Raw genomic sequence first — 17,684 nt, 5'->3', positions numbered from 1 at the left:
TATGCCCATTAAGAGGGTATGCCAACGTCAACTTATGATAAAGTAGCACCTGATAGTTTGATTGATGCGCTCCAAGTAATGAAAATCAATCGGGAAGCAGCAACTACTAAAGAGGAGTCCTAGATATCCTAAGCTCTCAAAGTTACTTCTGCATTCGGCAAGTTAATAGTCTTCGCAGACTGCATCAAGGCCTGCTCCAGAATGAATCTTGGGGAGGAGACAAAATTATCAAAAACTTTGTTGTTTCTAGCAAGCCAAATCTTATATGCAACATAGGAAGCCCGAATGCTCAAATATCTACCATTGGTTCTAAGTCAATTAGCCTTTATGAAAATCAAGAAAGCCTCAATTGGAGATGGATCCATAATCACTGATAGGGAACATTAGAAAGGGTCCATACTTGCCTTGCCTTCGAGCAATGGAATAGAACATGTGCTACCCCAATCTTCCAAGCTAATTTCAAGAATATGCAAATCCCTTCTAGCCAACACTCCTTTACAAGGAATCCGATTCTAAGCTAATTTCCACAAAAATAATACCACTCTAGGGTGTACCCCAATCTTCCATATGCAAGCACAGTCTCTTTTATCAGCTGTGCACTCCTTGAACAACTTATAGAGATCCCTAACCTTCACTTTGTTATGACATATTGGCCATACATCAATATATCAGGTGTCATGAGAAGGTATGGCAATGGATAATATTTCATTTGCCAAACGGTCCCAAAATAAATTATTAACAAGAATGGCATTCCAACATTTTTCACCAAGCCTAAATATGTCACATACCGTCATACCATCCACCACCTCCTGATTCACCATGGTCGGCCAGTAAGAGAAACTTTCGGCAACCATGCATCATTAAACACCTCCACGCTCTAGTCATTTCTAATAGGATCGAATATTAGATAGTACAACCGTAGCATAATGATATAACTCCTTCCAAAAAAACTGAGCTAGTCCGCCTAGGAGAAGAGTGAGAAAAGGCTGATCGAGTCCCATATTTTGCCCTCATCAAAGAACTCCACATATTATTGGGCTCAAGAAAAAGTTTTGCTGCATCCTTTGCCACTAACACCTCTCTCCAAGTAAGCAAGGAATGCAATCCCAATCCTCAATCAGTTTGACACAACTTTTCCCATGTAACAAGATGAACTCTCTTCATATCTCCCATATATCCCCAAACAAAGTTTTTAAAGATTTGCTCCAACTTATGAAGAGAGGATATGGGAACTATGGTATTAATCATGAGGTGATGTTCTGTTCTATGTCAATTCCATAGTTCCTAACATCACACGTATTACCTCCCTGATGCTCTATATTTGCACGTCAGTTTCAGCTCTTCGTTTTTAAGGTCTATGGCAGTTATTTCAAGATCTCTGGCCTTTGATTTTGCGCCCCGTCTTGATTGAACAATCCTGTGATTTTCATCATGAATGCACTATTCTATTAACAAATATACCTACCACGGCCCAACATTCACTATCTATTATATGGCTAATATAATAATTAAAAAAAGAAAAGAATACAAACTGAAACAGAATAATCTTGATAACAGGACCACAACTATCAATGCGAGATCAACAGGAGAGTTATAATTTATTTTCTAGAAGGGCAGTGATATGTTTGTTTTGCAATTTAAAATAAGGATTCTCCTTTTCATAAATTTTGGTGGCATCTCGCCTCCCCCTTTCCATCAAAAAAATAAAATAAACTAACGAGCTCCAAACAAGCCCGCGAATTACATATCGCAGTCCATCTGGAACGTGGTTTCTAACAGCCCAAAAGAATCTGGGAAATTGTCATGGCTCTTTCAATTCAGCTTTATGCGCTCAAAGATGAGGGTCATTTGACCCTAACCATAAAATTACATCTTCCATATCTTAAGCTGAATGTACTATTACAATATTACTTAACAATTTTTAATATTGCATATACAGATGCAATAATCATCATTAATAACTCCAAACACCACCATTAACAAAGTCTATAATATGGTGGTACCATGTAACACTTGCACCATGGAACATGAACTTTCTTTCTCTTGCGTCCATCATTTCTCAATCTATAGAAATTTCGCTAATAGAGTAGTTAACGAAGGGTCTCCACTCTCCAGTAGACCTCATTTATGCTAAAACAGTTATTAGCTTACATTTGCGTAAAAAAGAAAGTGTTAAAGCCCCGCAACTGAATAACTAATACATGTAACACAACAGGGAGAGATGAAAACTAGCTGTCACAGGAGGTGCAGGCTTTGATGAATGGTCAAAGAATATTCAGATGACCTAAGGCATGTTGATCATGGTTTATGCAGCACTGCTATTGAAGGAGAACTGCACAAAGACGAGACCTGCAGAGGAAAACTAGAACCAAATCCTAGGGCCACAAAATGAAATGTACATCAAGAAACACTCACATGGTGTACCTTGCAAGTTAATTCAAGAGAAAAATACGAGTAAAAATTAAAACATGGGAAGCAAACCAGGCTATAGCCCAGCACTCGCACCCCTCCTCAATTTGGAAGAGGTGCCCTATTCAAACATTGCCAGTCCCGATGTTTTCAGGAGGTGTTATCTCAAGTATCTGACTAGGGTTTCTTTTGCATCAGTTTGTCATCATCATTATGGTTCCCCACCATGATTCTCAAAAAAAGAAAGTACCACTTTTTCTTTTTCTTTGTTTTAAATACTGCAACATATAAATACTCTATAATCTATAATGTCCAATAAATTTGGCACACCAAGTGGAGCTGATGATATCCGCTTTTCCTTTCATCATCAAATGAAATCAAAGATTCATCAGAAAATGTTTAACATTACAGCAATCCCAGGACCATATCTTATGGTATAATATTGAAAATGATGTTTAAATAGGTTGAGAAAGAAACTAAATGGAACAATTCAAATTATATCTATATTAATTATGCCAATGAAATAAATTACAAAAAAAGCCTTAGTGATTACTAGATCCTCCCACAAAACTAATCTGATGTTGTGGAACAAGTGAAAATTCTCTGGCCAGTCTACAGCTTCAGCAAGGCATTCAGAGTCAGATATAAATGAAAGCGGAAACTGTTGATCAAAAACTGCATACATACAAATTCACACTCATGATGAATTGTATAGATCCATGTGTGCATGCATCCGTGATAGTGTATTCTTACATGATCCTAATTCAGTAAGTGCATATATTCAAACTCATGGATTACATCTAATGTATCCTCAATTATGAGCTTGTTCAGAGGTCATCATTATCATGCTGCAGAAAGTCGCTTGTTGGGGATGTATGGCTGGCAAAGAGAAATCACAATATGCTTGAATTATACAACCTTACAGTATAAGTTTTGAAGCTAAATAGAGAACGGGTATTTCCTTTTGCATATTTAATGGTAAACATAAGGAATAGTGTCTGTCAGGGCCGGCCCGAGCCCTAGGCGACCGAGGCGGTCGCCTAAGGCCCCGGGCCAATGGAAGGCCCCCGGGAGGCTGACCAAAAGGAAGCAGAGGCCCCATATAAAACGGGATCAGGAGCTGGCTACGAGTCTTCCCCCTTGATGGAAGGGAGGTGGAGAGTTTCCTGGCCTGCAGAGGGGCAATTTGGGAAGTTGGGGACCGTAGTTTTGTTTTGGGTAGGGAGAGAGAGAGAGAGAGGAGGGATTTGGTTGGCTTGATAGACGCCTGAAGCCTCTCTTATCTTTCATCCCTTCTCTTTTTTGGTTTTGGTCTTGGTTTTCCTTCCCTCACATTACTCCTGATCCAGCTGGGCCATCCGGAAGAAAGATAGGGGGATTGGAGATGGACTTCTTGGAGGGTGGAGATTCTTTTAGTTTTCTCCTATCGGTTTCTTCTCCCCTCTTGGTTGGTAGAGAGAGAAAAGGAGGGAGGGGGTTGAATGGCTGCTGTGCTGTGATGTTGCAGTTGCTGCTTGGGTACTCACTTGAAGGGGAGATGGTGGGATGGGACTTTTATTAATTAGATGGAGTGAATTTCCCATAATGACCCTACTTTCTCTTATGGAGAGGTTCCTTTATGGACAAATTCTTTTCTTTACCTTGACCATAAAGTGCCATGGGATGACCTTTCCTATTCGGCTCTTGCTTGACATGTTAAACAGTATTGCCAAGCATTATCTCAGTTATTTAATCAGTTTCATGGCCCTTCATTTAGAGTAATTACTTTTATGTGCTTCCATTCAAGAATTATATTAAATTAAAAAGGCTTTTTGTCTATCTTTGTTAGATTCATGTATCTTTGTTGAAATAGTGTACTTGATGGCTATCTATTTTTATATATTTTTTTAAGTATTTTATATTTATTAAAAAAAATTATTATTAAAAAAAGAGGCCTCGTTCATTGGATTCGCCTTAGGCCCAGAATGTATTGAGCCGCCCCTGGTGTCCGTCACAAAACCTACACTGCCAGACTAAGTGGAATGCAAGGCCAAAAAATAAACAATACCTATTTACTAGGCAGATCACAGGAATCAAACAGCAAAGTGGAGATTGTAATATCTAACAAAAGGGAAAAAAGGGAAGGTGGAGAATGGGAGGCGATCAAATAATAACAATGGGAGCTGAGACAAATGGCCAGGAACCGCTTGAGAAAGCTAAGTTTAAAGTGTTTCTGTTTATCTTTCCATTTGTTTTTCCTAAGGTTTCAGTATTATTTCCCCTTGATTTGCACTAGAATCTTTCCTATAGACCACACAATTAAGAAAGTACACATTACAAGGTTCAAACAGAGAAGGATGTAGATGAGGCATGCAAAGCACCAAAAAGCATCTCTCTCTCTCTCTCTTTTCATACTAAGATATCCAGTATAAGCGCCAGGGAAAAGGATATTATAGAATTCATGAAGGTTGACTGTCTCTAGAAGAGTCAAACTGGCAGTTGGTTATAGCAAATACTGGTATATGTTTAGCTACAGGAGCTTAATGAGTTGACAGCAATATTTGCTATTGTTGCACTAAGAAATGAAGCCCAACTTATGTTAAAAAAAGAATTCAAAGGAAAAAAAGAACAGGCATCCATAAATTTGATTTTACATCAGAATATTAAGGGTCTATTATAAGTTCAAGCCTGAAAAGCTTTTTCACTTTATTCCACCCATCAGTTCATCAAAAGCAGAGGAGAAATAAGTTGCAGGAAAAATTGAATGTTGCAACAAAGGAAAGAAAAAGATTGACAGGAAACCAATGCAACAGTTGTGAAGCTTATACTTTCTATTTGAAGAGTTGGCCAAAGTACAAGTTTAAAAATAGATACAAAGATCATATATCAACAAATAACATTGTCATCATTAAACATAAAAACAGAAACTGACTCTTAATAGAAGAAAAAGGTAATAGGCTAGAAAAGATACATTACCTCCTATCCAATTTGCTGCAAATTCACAAAGAGCAATGCACCTGTGCTTCTACCATTGCACTTTGCTCTGAACAGCAATTGCACAAACAAGATTTTTTATATTCTGAATATTTGCCTTCTTTAAACCAATTGGTAGGTTCATCTGGTGATGTTTGTGAGAACAGCTCCTAAGGTAAGTGAGAAAATAAGCCACATCCAATCCTTATCATCTGCATACGTATGTGGTATGCCTCTACTTATTGAATTGGGAGAACTGATGCCGTTATGGATTTCACGTGCTTATACTTCTTGTCACACCACTTCTGCTATTAAATTGGAAGAACATATGCAGCATTGTACTTAAGAGCTAATAATTTTGGTTACACTGCTTCTTATTTGGAAGAACTGACGCAGCAGTCTGTGGACTTCCCCATAGCTTTGAGTAGCAGAAACAAGTCGATCTTTTATCCACAGGGGTAGCTTGTTAGCTGGGTGTGAGAAACTCTGAAATGATGGATCGCATGCGTACCGTGAGTCGACCAACAATATTGCAGCATAGTCATTTATGTGCCTAATTGCTCTGCCTGCAATTAAAGAAATTGGGGGGTTGGTAACAGAGCAAACAATCATTTACATGCTAATTGATGCTAAATAGTCAAAGAACATGCATACCAATTGACTGATTTACAGCTTTCATGCATAAGTTCTCATAGTATTCTCTTCCTCTTTGTTTGCATTTCCTCAAGATGTCAAAGCCAGACTGAACTCTAGTGTTGCCATATAATTTATTACCCAAGGATTTATTTGGTGTCAGTGAAGACGGTTCTCCTAAACCTTCTATATATTTGATTCTTTCCATCAACTCAACATCAGCGGGACTTGGATAAGGAAGTCCAACCATTATAATGCAACGTCCCATCCCATCACTGAAGTTTATACCTTCAGAAATCTTTCCACCGACAACAGCTAGAAGAAGTGCGCCATTAGTTCTTGAATCATTTGGAATTCCACTAGGAGACTCAATGGCTTTCTTGTATTCCTTCAGTACAAGATCGACATCAATGCTGTTTCTAGGCTCCCTGTATACATGTTTCTTCTTCAGAATTTTGGAAAGAACCCCTGAAGCCCTCCATGTATTATAGACCTGTTCTTCATAGTCAAATGAAGAGAAAAACATGACAACTCCTTCTGGGATAACTGCCACTAGATTGCAAAGTAAACGTCCTAGCTCATCTATCTGGCATGCAACAAAACCAAAATAACATAATTAGCAGAATGCATCAGTGAATATTAATGACAATAAGCAAGAATGGATTAAAAGAAGGCTAAAAGAAGGCTATCAATAATTAGTTCATGGAGTGAACGTTTATAAAATAAAATAAAATAGCTTGCAATAATATTTCGAAAAAGAAATATCATATAAAATTCAGCACAAAAATGTAACATGGGACTAGAAGAACATCTAGGTGCTTGAGAGAATATAGAAACAGAAAACGAATTTTTGAAAAAAAAAGAAGCACATTCAAATTCTAATGAAGAACCAAAGGACAGATGATGAATAAAACATGCAATCCAAAATAATAAAGTTTAAGAAGAACACAAGATCTATAAGTTACATATGGACTTATGTATGTATACAACAACAGGTGTTAACTCAGCAATTTATGTGGGATATAGGTATCATACCAACATGATATTTTAAAATTGTATACCTGGAAACATTGCTGTCAAGAGCATGGCAGGCCTTCCATATAATTGAAACAGCATTGGCTCTACCCCATCAAAGATCATGCCTTAGGGCTACAATATGTGTGGAGCGAATCAACATATCCTAATTGATGTAGCTCTTGTCAATGAGATTTGACGCTCCCAAATCAGATGAGGATGGAGTGTGATTTCCGATTCTATTTATATAGTCATAAACGCAGAGAAGGAACCCAAAAAGATATTTTGCACAAAAATGCCAATGCAAAAATGCTTGACAGAGTTTTTGTCCAAGCAGGCGACAGGACATAATTAATCTCTGAACTAAGAGTTCCATAGGGCAGAAGATAGAATAAAAAATCCTATCCAAATGATGGAGACAATGCTATCTTCAGTCAGGGCACCAACTGCTCCCTTTTTCTCACTAAATTGAAAGAATAATTTTTGGCCAAATGATATCTGCAGTCATTTTAGTGCAGATATTCATTTTACTTTGCCCAAATGATATCCACTACCCCATTTTGACCAAAGGATAAAAATCACTCTGTCAATCACAGAGCGTTTTTTTTACACAAGATGACCCAATTTGTACTCATACCCCTGTTTTGTGCCACATTAAAATGTGAATTATGTAAAGAAACACTATGTTCAATATAGATAGATTCCCACAATAAACATACCTAGAATAACTACTCCCACATTTCGAATTAACATAAACTTGTATTCCACTTCCCTTACATCTGAAGAGTAGGTATTATGATTAATAAAGGTCTTTTAAATTTAAAACCCACCAAAAATCTGCTTTTAGAAGCAAGAGAAGTCTTCATAATCCAACAAGTAACTACCAACATCATGACCAGTGAGTCTGAAAGGATAAGACTTAGTACAAACCATGCTTGGAGTGCTTCTTGAATTGTAACTGAAATCAAAAGTCATGCCAGAGGGTCCACGAGAAACTGCAATGGGCAACAAACTCTCTGGAGGAACAATATGGTTGCATGTAAAAAAATGCACGTGATCCAATGCTAAGCCAGGGAAGAGGCGCACCCTTGTCTCTTCAATAGGCTGAAGAGTCCCCCCTGCCAGGACAACAGCATGTGCCTGACCTGCAATCTGCAGAAATTTATAATTAAAATAGGTTATACTGATATGCAAACCTGTCTTTATGCTTCCACAGAAAAATTTGATTAAGCAATAGGGCTATGAGACCTCAGAAAAAATTTTCTCTCCACAAAGCATTACAAATTTAAGGTATCCTTCTTCTGTTTTCCCAGAAAGCTTCTGCCTTGAGACTATCATTCTTCCATCACTATCATTATTTATAAGAGAGAGAAAGATACCAACTAGAGCCTGAAAACCAGATATTACACTTCCTTCTGCACCATGGCCCTGGTGATCGGAATGCAAGGAACCAATTCGCGAACTTGCAAATTTAGCTCCATATCCAGTGACCTGAGGAACTGACACGATATCATCAACTGGGTAATAAAATGCATGGATGGCTATGCATCTGCATAGAGTACCTTGTGAATGATGTTGCTTTCCTTCACATATCGATGCAATTTTACTAAGTTGATGTTGTCAATATTGAGAGAAAATAAGAACTCATTTATGGTCATTGACGTATCACCAAAATTTTTCTCTTCAGTTGCTTGGTCTGCATGAATGTTACTAATACCAGAAGAATCTTCCTGGCAGCCAACCAACAACCGGAGGAAGGACTGGATTAAAACAATCAGAGTCTGGATGTATCGTCGATTTCCAGCTCCCAAACGATTCCGAAACCTGCCAAGATACAACTCAAGGTGGGACAGCACCTGCTTCAACTGGCGATTGAAAGCTCAAGTCACAAGAAAGTTAAGTTTATACTACATATTTCCCCACCTAAGTCACAACAAATTAATGTTTATACTATTTATTCCCCCCAACAGGTTTGTGAGTGGGCCAAAAAGGCCTAAAAGCAACAGAAAATCAATCATAACTAACACAACAAAAAGCCCCCTCTCAAGGGGCAAGACTCCTCTTGATTACATAGAATACCATTGGACCCAAAAGCCGAGCCATATCAGGATCCTACTCAGCTTGTTGAAGGCTGCTGAAATTTCCATAAAATTCATAAAAATACTAAAAAAAAGTCAAGCATAAAATCTCTGAATTAACTTCCTATGCATGTATTTTAATTATAATTTCAAGCCTAAGAAAGACTAAAAGCGAAGCCTCAACAACAACAAAAGCCCATTATAAATATCCGTAGTCTAGAAGGCAACCAGTCTTCAGAACAACAAAAGCCCATTATAAAAGTCAATAGCTAAAAGGAATCAGGTACTGCACCATTACCTGTGACACAGTGATTTTTGAGTTGTACATGCTAGTGAGGGAGTCTGCCACATTGTGGGCTTCATCTATAACTACAACACTGTTCTTCAGGTTCAGACCAAGTGATTCACGAGCAGATCTCAATAGTAGAGATTGGTAGGGAAGGACCACAAGGTCACCTGCCCGAACCATTTCACGAGCACCATAATATGAACAGGTCCCAATTTTCCTTCCTAGCTGCGCAAGATCTTCAATGTCCGATGCACCATGCTCCCATACTTCAGTCCTGAACTGTTTACGTAGATTCTGCTTCCTCAACATTGGGCATCCTGAAGAAGCCTTTACATGCTGTACCCTCCCATTATCAGTCTGGACCTGCAGAAAGATTGCGTCATTGGCTCTTTCAACTGAGGTAAGCATATGGTATCGGTTCTGGTCACGTCAAATTGTGGGCACAAACTGACCGTTTTATGTATTTTTTTTTTCCAAAACCAAAAATCATGAAACATTGCATAGAAGATGTTTTTAATAAACCTCAAATTGTACTTGGATAACATTAGAGCTTCCATGTTAAAATTTATCCAGGAAGGTACTAAGGTACTGTTTTAAGACAGCATGTCAAAGACATAAGTGTTGGTGATGATATTACAAAGCTTCAGACAGCATTCAACCTAGATGCACACTTCTCCAATTTCCTTATGGATGATCAGCTACTTCTCTTATGATCTCAAGTTAAATACTAAGCACATTTTCACCTAAATTAAAGAGAAAAATAAAATTGAAATATAATAATTTGAAAGATTTGTTGAAATTGTTCATTTCAAAATTTTCTGAAAAATCTAATATTCATCAATTGAAATAATAGGACATTATGCTTATGAACAAACTTGTGGAAGAAAACCTGAAGAGATATTGAAATTTATAATTCAAGCAAATGTTTTATGCATTAGACGTTGGCACCGAACTCAGGCAGCATATGATATCAACCCATGAAATCCACCCAAACCTTGATTTGGGAATCCTTCTTGCTCTTCTGCAACTCCAAGCAATGCTCATTGATCCGGTTCGAGTTCCCCAGTTTCAGAACATCTGAGCAATTTCCCAACAAATACATAAATATTACCAATAAGAAGACTAGTAAGAGACAAATATCCATTACCAGAATTGACGCACAGGTTCTTCCTTGAGCCCAAACAAATGAGATTGAGCTCTGAAGTGAAGCCCGTCCTTTTGAACTCCCTCACAAACTGTGACAGCTGCGCATGCGTCCGGCTAGTGAAATAAACCTTGGGGGTCACCTCCTCTTCCTCCATTCCTCCCTCTCCCTCCTCTTCATCACTGCTACTCGAACTCAAACACCTCCCACCTTTCCTCTTCGATCTCCCAATGCCATACTCCATATCCTCCGCCTCACTCTCATAATCATCTACCAGGAACTCCATCTCTTCGTCATTCCCTGGCGACTCCTCGGCAGTTTTCTCCACATTCTTGGGCTTTACGAAAGAGGCCTTCTTCGATTTTACCAATCCAGACCCTAATCTCCTCCTTCCCCCCTCCTCCTTCTTCGTACCTGGGATGGCAAAATCCCTCATCCAATCCGGCTCCTCCTCTTCATCAATGCTGGAGGTTTTCGTGTCGCCGGGCTTCCCCTTCTGCTGCTCGCGCTGCTGCTTCCTCCGATCGACGACCCACTGCATCGTGCTGCAGATGATGCTTAGGGTTTTCCCCGTTCCTGCGCCCAAACCGAGAAAGAGGCCATGTGGATTTCAGATAAGGATTTAGGGTTCGATTTCAGATGGGAGATGGAGAGAGAGAGAGAGAGAGAGAGAGAGAGAGAGAGGCGAGAAAGGAGGAGGGAGAGAGGGAGGAAGGAAGGAAGGAGTACCAGTGGGGCTCTCGAGCATGGCGATACCGCCCTTCTCCAGGGAGTCGTAGAGGAAAGCCATGAAGTCCGTTTGGATTGGGTAGGGATCGAAGGGGAAAGCCGGAAATTCACGCCTCGCCTTCTCCGGCGCCTCCCCCATTTCTTCTATCGTTTTCTTTCCCATTTGCTCCCGTTCCGCTTACCTCCGTCCCCCTCAAATAGCACTTCCTTTCCCGCGCTCTGCAAAGCGAGCGGCTCCAAGTGACGGACCAGCCGGACCCATCCGAGCCGGAATAAAGACCCACTTTATTGATATCGATCTCACCGGTTTAGCTTTCGTAATTTACAAACCCACGTAAACCGAAATCCCGGTTCGGATCAGTTCAAAGCGGAACAAATATTTGTACCCGGTCTCAGCATGTCGGCAGTGGGCGGACCGATATACGCCTATAAATAGACGACCCAGGGATGCCATACCCTATTTGCTCTGCCGAAATTATTTCCGTTGGGCCGCTCCAGGAAGAACCGCCATGGAGCGGAGAGCGGCTGGCCATGTCTCAGTTCTTGAAGCCTGGCTCGGACGTGCCTCGGCGACGATATGGGAGGCGGAGCAGGCTCTTCGTCTCCACCCCTCCGTCCTGCTCCTCCAGGTACTCTCCTTTGCTTTTCGTTAATCCTTTCGATCGTTTCGTCTCTCAATCCCTTCTCTCCTCCTCGTGGCTTCTTTCCCCTTCCATCAAAAACCCTGAAAACCCTAATGCATGAGGATTCTTTACGTTCGGATGCCGGTGTACAAGCATCAGAGTTCCATTCTTTATCTAGTAGCAGAGGATCACACCACAACCATAATCGTCAGAGAGACGGAAGCGGAAAGACCACAAAGATCCGCAGGTTTGCATCTCAATCCTAGAGATCCCCTTCAAGAATTCGGTTCTTGAATTTTTCATGAAACCTTTCTTGCAATAGAACAGGGTTTTTTATTTTTATTTTTGCATTCAATGCTTTTCCTACGCTCTTCAAGAATTTGGCTTTTGTAGTTCTGTTGATATCTTTCGTCTAGTAGATCAGGGCCTTTCGGTTTCTTTTTGTGTTCAATACTTCCCGCTACCCTCTTTAAGAATTGAATTCGTGGAGTTGTCTTGAAATCGTTCTTGCAATGGAGTAGGCACCGACAATGGGGTTCTTGGAGCTATAGGTACTTCAATTTCTCTTCCTATTTAATGCTTCTGCTATTATCTTCAAGAATTGGGTTCTTGGAGTTACAAGCACTTCAATATATCTTTCTATCTGGTGCTGCTACTCTCTTCAAGAATTGGGTTCTTGGAGTCACTTGAAATCTTTCTTGCAGTAGACCTAGGTTATTTCAACTTCTTTTTGTTTTCCATGCTGCTGTTTGATGCACGTATATGCAATGCTAGATAACTGATACTTTTTTAATATCTTTTTCATGATTCTTCCTTGAGATTCCTTGTGTTGTACTTGCTGGCTGATTTTCAGGGCATTATTTATGTAGTTAGTGGGAGTGGTTGCATGAACAATTAATATTTAACCCTAGAAAGACTTTTTATATTAACTGTCGAAGGGAATCAATATGAAATATTTAGCTTTTCATGCAATGTGAGTATTATACAGGGTGAAATAGTTGTTCTAGATGGCCGATATTGATGTATACTGATGCTAGAAGATAGAATTGTACCAACTGGAATTGAAAATTTTTCATGTCTTTGTTTCTTTTCTCTTTTTTGATTGAGATAGTTAATTTAATTCTTATCAGCTTTCCTAGTTGTGTTGTTGGTGTTTACTGTTTAAATACCTTACCTAAAATGTATTCTTAAGGGTTTCAATTGCCTGGAGGAGTCTTTCTAACACTTTAATTATTTTAAACAATGTTATTCATCCGCTAGTTCAATTTTTTTTTGCATTCAAGTGTAACAACAAGTGATACTATCATTTACTATATTGTGAATATAACTGATCTACTGGAACTTGCATTTCTTACTACACGAGCAAATGAAGCTTCGAGATATAGCTGTGATGTTTTCAGAGCAGGAAATTATAACTTGAAAGACTAATCCTGATGAACTTTATATGTACTTCTTTTTCCTCATTATCTTAAAAAAGCAGGCTGGGCTGAAATGAGTTGTAGCTTGCACCCAGCCTGAGCAATTGGCTGTTCATGTGATTATTGCTTCCAGAACTTCACTTAACTATGAGTGCCCAAGAGAAAAATGTCTTGGTTGCTGTGAGCGATATATTGCCGCAATTCTTCCTTGTTTCAAGTATTTGCAATTTTATTTTTTCAGTTGTCCAATGCTGTAACTATATGTTTATTGGATTGTTTGGTATTGATATATTGTTATTGAGGGTTAAAAGGCATGTTTTCTTTGTTCAAGTCGCTGCCTATGCTCTGTGGTAAACCTGCTGTGTTGCTTGTGCTGTTTGACATATGACTGACATTTATCATATGAAAACAGATGCTTAAAGTACCTGAGAGCTTCAAATCATTGTAGATTCCCTATTATGATTTTTTTTTAAAGTACCACAAGACTTGCATGGTACTCAATAAAGGCAGCAAGTTAAGGAGTGGGTTTTGCTCAAAGAATTGATGGATGATCCTCTCCTGATCAAGTATAGTGATCTGCTACAAATTTTAACATAGATGGTTTCCTATCTCATATATATTTAGGTGCTGAAGAAAGAAATGTACTATTCCGATTCACTCTTACTTACTTCTGTTAAACATGCATAACATTCACTCTCCTCACCATGATATCCTCATCTGTTGTTAACTCATCTGGATGCATCTTTACTCAGTTTAGCTCCAGATTTTCCTGAGTTGTTGTAACTCCAGCTTTTCAAATACACTGTCTAATTCCATACATCACTATGTTGCTAGGTATCATATTCACCATTTTATTATTTTTTGGTTCTTGTCTTCTGTGTGTGTCTCTTTTTTTTATACCCTATCTGTCTGATTCATACAACTATTTGGCTCGTTCTACTGCACACAAAGTTTTCTTTTCCCACAATATCAAAAGCATATAGTGGTGACATAACATTTTGGGATTCTTCTATGCTGCTATTTTTTTTTCCCATATGAATTAAGTAATTGAAGAAGTTTACCATGCTAGCAGTCCATGCATTAATAATGTTGTACCTCTATCAATGTTTGTAGATCTTTTCCTTTACCAATATCTTATGATTTGACCTTTAAAACATATTACCTTCTGTTTGGCATAATAGTTTGGGATACCAATATCTATTTATGTTGTCTTTGTACTGATGTCATAATGGTAGACACAGCTCATGAAAGATCTTTCCAAACAGACATGTTACTAGGTCTCTTGGAAAAGGTATATTTGTTAAACTATATCAATCAATTCTTGTTCAAGCAGGGTTTTCATAACCCTGTATATATTTTTACGTTGTTTATTTTTATGCATCGATTGCTATAGGTTGTTTATTAGCTTATATAAATTTTTAACTTAACACTTGTATTCCTTTGTAGCGCAGAGATTATGTAAATCTCAATCACAAATCAACAACAGTGGGATATGAAACTTAAGAAAAGGTAAAAGAGCAGTCCTGTAGACTCCCACCACCTTTTGAGATCCTCCAAATCCTAATTGAGTTTCCCCTGTTCTCATGTCCATTACGATAAATTTGAACCACTACTAAGGTCTCCTCAGTTTTTTTATGCATGCTAATCAAGCACCTCTATTTAATATTCACTGTCCTTGTTTTTTGCAAGTCCATTGCTTTTCTCTAATGCACTAATTTTGATCCACTGCTTTATGATATTTTATAGTTTTTAAGGAAAGAAGTAAAATATGAGTATTTGCTACATATACATGTGCATATATTTGTCTGTCCTTTCCCCTTGTTTGAACAGTGACTCGACATCTCCTTGCTTCCATTTTAATTTGCATATGGATTTTCCCTTCATTGTGATTCAACCCACTCGTGTAATCTTCTCATGGTTATCTGACAGTGATTGGACTATAGAAACTATATGTGGTTTGGTATCAGAGCAGCAAGGTCTCTATGGTGTGATTAAATACTTAGGACATCTATATTAACATAATTAGTGAAGCCAATCATGCTTGGGAAACTTTGATGACATGAAGTAAGGTTGGTTCGCATGTAGAATATGATAGGCATTTTGTGATGTGGTGTCTCCGATAGCTGAAGTTGGATGATCTTGTCGGCTGTTTAATGAGATGTTTATACTGTAGATGATTTGTGATTCAGATCAAAATAGATGATGACTCAATTAGACTGCATTAGCTGTACACGTTATAAGGAAATATAAATAGGAGGTTCTTCAAGACTTTTTCCACTGTCCACTAAGTTACTTGGAGTTTAGCTTATCCATAATTGTTATTAAACTAACAATTTTGAATGGGTAGCTTATGCCTCTATGATATATTGTGCTTAGACAATGAGTAATAGTGACACAGTAACTTCAGTGTTGGATTAGTCTCGCAGCAGGAAATGGCACTACACTTTTTTTTTAAAGGCCAGTTGTGTATGGAATTACATTCATGTATCTCTTCCCATCCTTGCCAAACTTTGATTTAACAAAGGCAAATGGTCCCTTTTTTCCTGTAAGGTCAAGGCTATCTGACTATTCCTATCCTTTTTCAGGGAATTTGGATTATCAGGAATTTGTAGATCCATTCAATTTTCTAAATTTGTAGGATAAAATTGATCAACATGGCTTTGTCAGCTGCAAGGAAGGCGATAAGAAAGCCTTATTTGTATTTCATTTGTTTTTCAGGTGAAATGCAGCAAACAAACCAATAGACTCAGGAATAATCAAAAGAGGCATTAACAAGGACTCAGGAAGCATTTTTTAAGACATGGTTCATGATAGGAGATCATTAGTGGCAAGATTCATCAACTGAGCTAAAATATGTGTCTGGGTTTGATGGCAATTGTTATGGTAATATTTATGCATCACCATCTCCAATAGCTTGATAATGCAGCTTTGAGTTTTGATTCTTTTGGTGCTATTTTGCACCACAATTAAGCAGGTAAAGTGTTGCTTTGAGTTCTGTCAGTATTTTCTATTTTCGAGATTTGGAAAAGCTATTAAAAAAACCACCACATTTTCTTCCATAGAAGATGTTATTTAATTTCCTTTTCAAGCCATGTGCGCTTAAAACTTTGGATTTCCTTACCTCTTGCTTTAATGACCAGACAGCTTGCGACACTGTTTTTGTAATGCAGGATTCAATTTTTGTATTAATTCATATCTAAAATTAATTTATTATTTTCTAAGCTAACAATGTCGCTCCACTTTTCCATTAAGGGATTTTTTTTAAAAAAAAAAAAAAAGCTTAACTTATAAACAATTTCATAACCTATATGAGTCAGTGATTTATTATTGTACTCTGAGTCAGTCATTTATTGGAATCCCAAGTAATCATACTCTGGTTATTTGCCACAAATTATCTAGTTGTTGCTCACCTGCTATGCTTTGGTAGCAGTTGTAATTCTCCTTATAAAATGGATAATCCATGCTGGGATCTTTCTTTTCTAACACTATTGTTTTGGAAAGAGTTATGATGCATATGATTGTCGCCATTTTCTTGTTAGATTTCTGAGTATGTTGAACCTGGTGGTGGAAAGGCAAAGGGGCAGGGAGGCTTGGAAGAAGGGTATGACCAGGGAAGCGTTTTAGAACTTTAGGCATATGCCTCTTGCCCTTTCAAGTGGTGGCTGTCAAATTTCTCTTACTAGTTTTAGATAATATAGTTATGTAGCATGTATATATGTGGCTTAGAGATGAATTCCATTTATTAAACCAGAACTCTTCATCTTGCATCTTTATCTAAATTCTTTTCAAGGGGGGTTGCTTCCTGAGTGAATGGTCATATTCAGTATGTACTGTGGGTCAATGTCATAAAGGTGACTGAGCCACTGTGATCAGCTAAATTCGAAGGTGTACTGGTGACGTGGGGGACAGCACCCCCTACTTCAGGACATCTGGGGCATGACTACTATCTTCAGGACAAAGTATGTCCATAGGAAGACTAATAGATCAGCAGATTTGGTGGCTATCTTTGTGGCAAATCACTTCGGGGGGATTTTTAGACTCGTGTGGAGGAGTTGCCTAAAGCGCTCTATGGCTTATTATATTTTGATTTTTTTAGATATATTCATACTAGATTGGTACAAGCCATCTAGCGTAGCAAAAGAAAAAAAAAATTAACTGCTCTCTTAAATCAGTTTATTTCACGGAGACATATAATAAATTAATAATATATGTGAAGTGATGTGATGGGTGGGATTTAGGTTTTGGTTCCATAAGTCGGGTCCAGTCCCAGTGCCATGATTAGTTGTAGGGCTTTGGATCGAATGAGTCAAAGTGTATCTATTCATGATCAGGTGCGGTTTCAGATTTGGGTTGCGTGAAAAAATAATTTAGAAAACTAAATTATCAAACTCTGAA

The 17,684-nt window shown here is 38.3% G+C and overlaps 1 protein-coding gene across 2 annotated transcripts; it reads right to left on the bottom strand.

Annotated features, from left to right (window-relative positions):
• Positions 1-2,743: 2,743 nt before the first annotated feature.
• LOC103710895 (ATP-dependent DNA helicase DDX11) lies at positions 2,744-11,454 on the bottom strand. Of its 2 annotated transcripts, XR_003386421.2 has the most exons (10): positions 11,249-11,454; positions 10,523-11,095; positions 10,370-10,452; positions 9,385-9,738; positions 8,571-8,873; positions 8,257-8,499; positions 7,939-8,160; positions 6,016-6,580; positions 5,365-5,927; positions 2,744-3,288 (listed from the first exon to the last, which is right to left on the bottom strand). XR_003386421.2 is itself a non-coding variant. In XM_017843742.3 (9 exons), the coding sequence occupies exons 1-9, from the start codon at positions 11,409-11,411 to the stop codon at positions 5,704-5,706; spliced, it is 2,730 nt and encodes a 909-aa protein (XP_017699231.3). In that variant the 5' UTR covers positions 11,412-11,454; the 3' UTR covers positions 5,179-5,703. The 2 variants fall into 2 exon arrangements, 1 of the variants encoding a protein (XP_017699231.3); XM_017843742.3 differs by lacking the exon at positions 2,744-3,288 and having other exon boundaries at positions 5,179-5,927.
• Positions 11,455-17,684: the final 6,230 nt, after the last annotated feature.

The sequence above is a fragment of the Phoenix dactylifera genome, chromosome 8 (assembly GCF_009389715.1).
Source record: "Phoenix dactylifera cultivar Barhee BC4 chromosome 8, palm_55x_up_171113_PBpolish2nd_filt_p, whole genome shotgun sequence".
Lineage (NCBI taxonomy): Eukaryota > Viridiplantae > Streptophyta > Magnoliopsida > Arecales > Arecaceae > Phoenix > Phoenix dactylifera.
Note: the sequence above shows the minus strand (reverse complement) of the source record. Positions and strands in the feature narration are given on the sequence as shown.

What these genes read in the sequence shown, in the direction of transcription:
- LOC103710895 (XM_017843742.3), bottom strand. Translation starts at nt 11,411, where the DNA reads ATGGGAAAGAAAACGATAGAAGAAATGGGGGAGGCGCCGGAGAAGGCG. An exon ending in CAAAAATCACTGTGTCACAG is followed by an intron (nt 8,874 to 9,384) that starts GTAATGGTGCAG and finishes TTCAATCGCCAG; the next exon opens with TTGAAGCAGGTGCTGTCCCA. An exon ending in CAAGAAGCACTCCAAGCATG is followed by an intron (nt 6,581 to 7,938) that starts GTTTGTACTAAG and finishes GTTGCATGCCAG; the next exon opens with ATAGATGAGCTAGGACGTTT.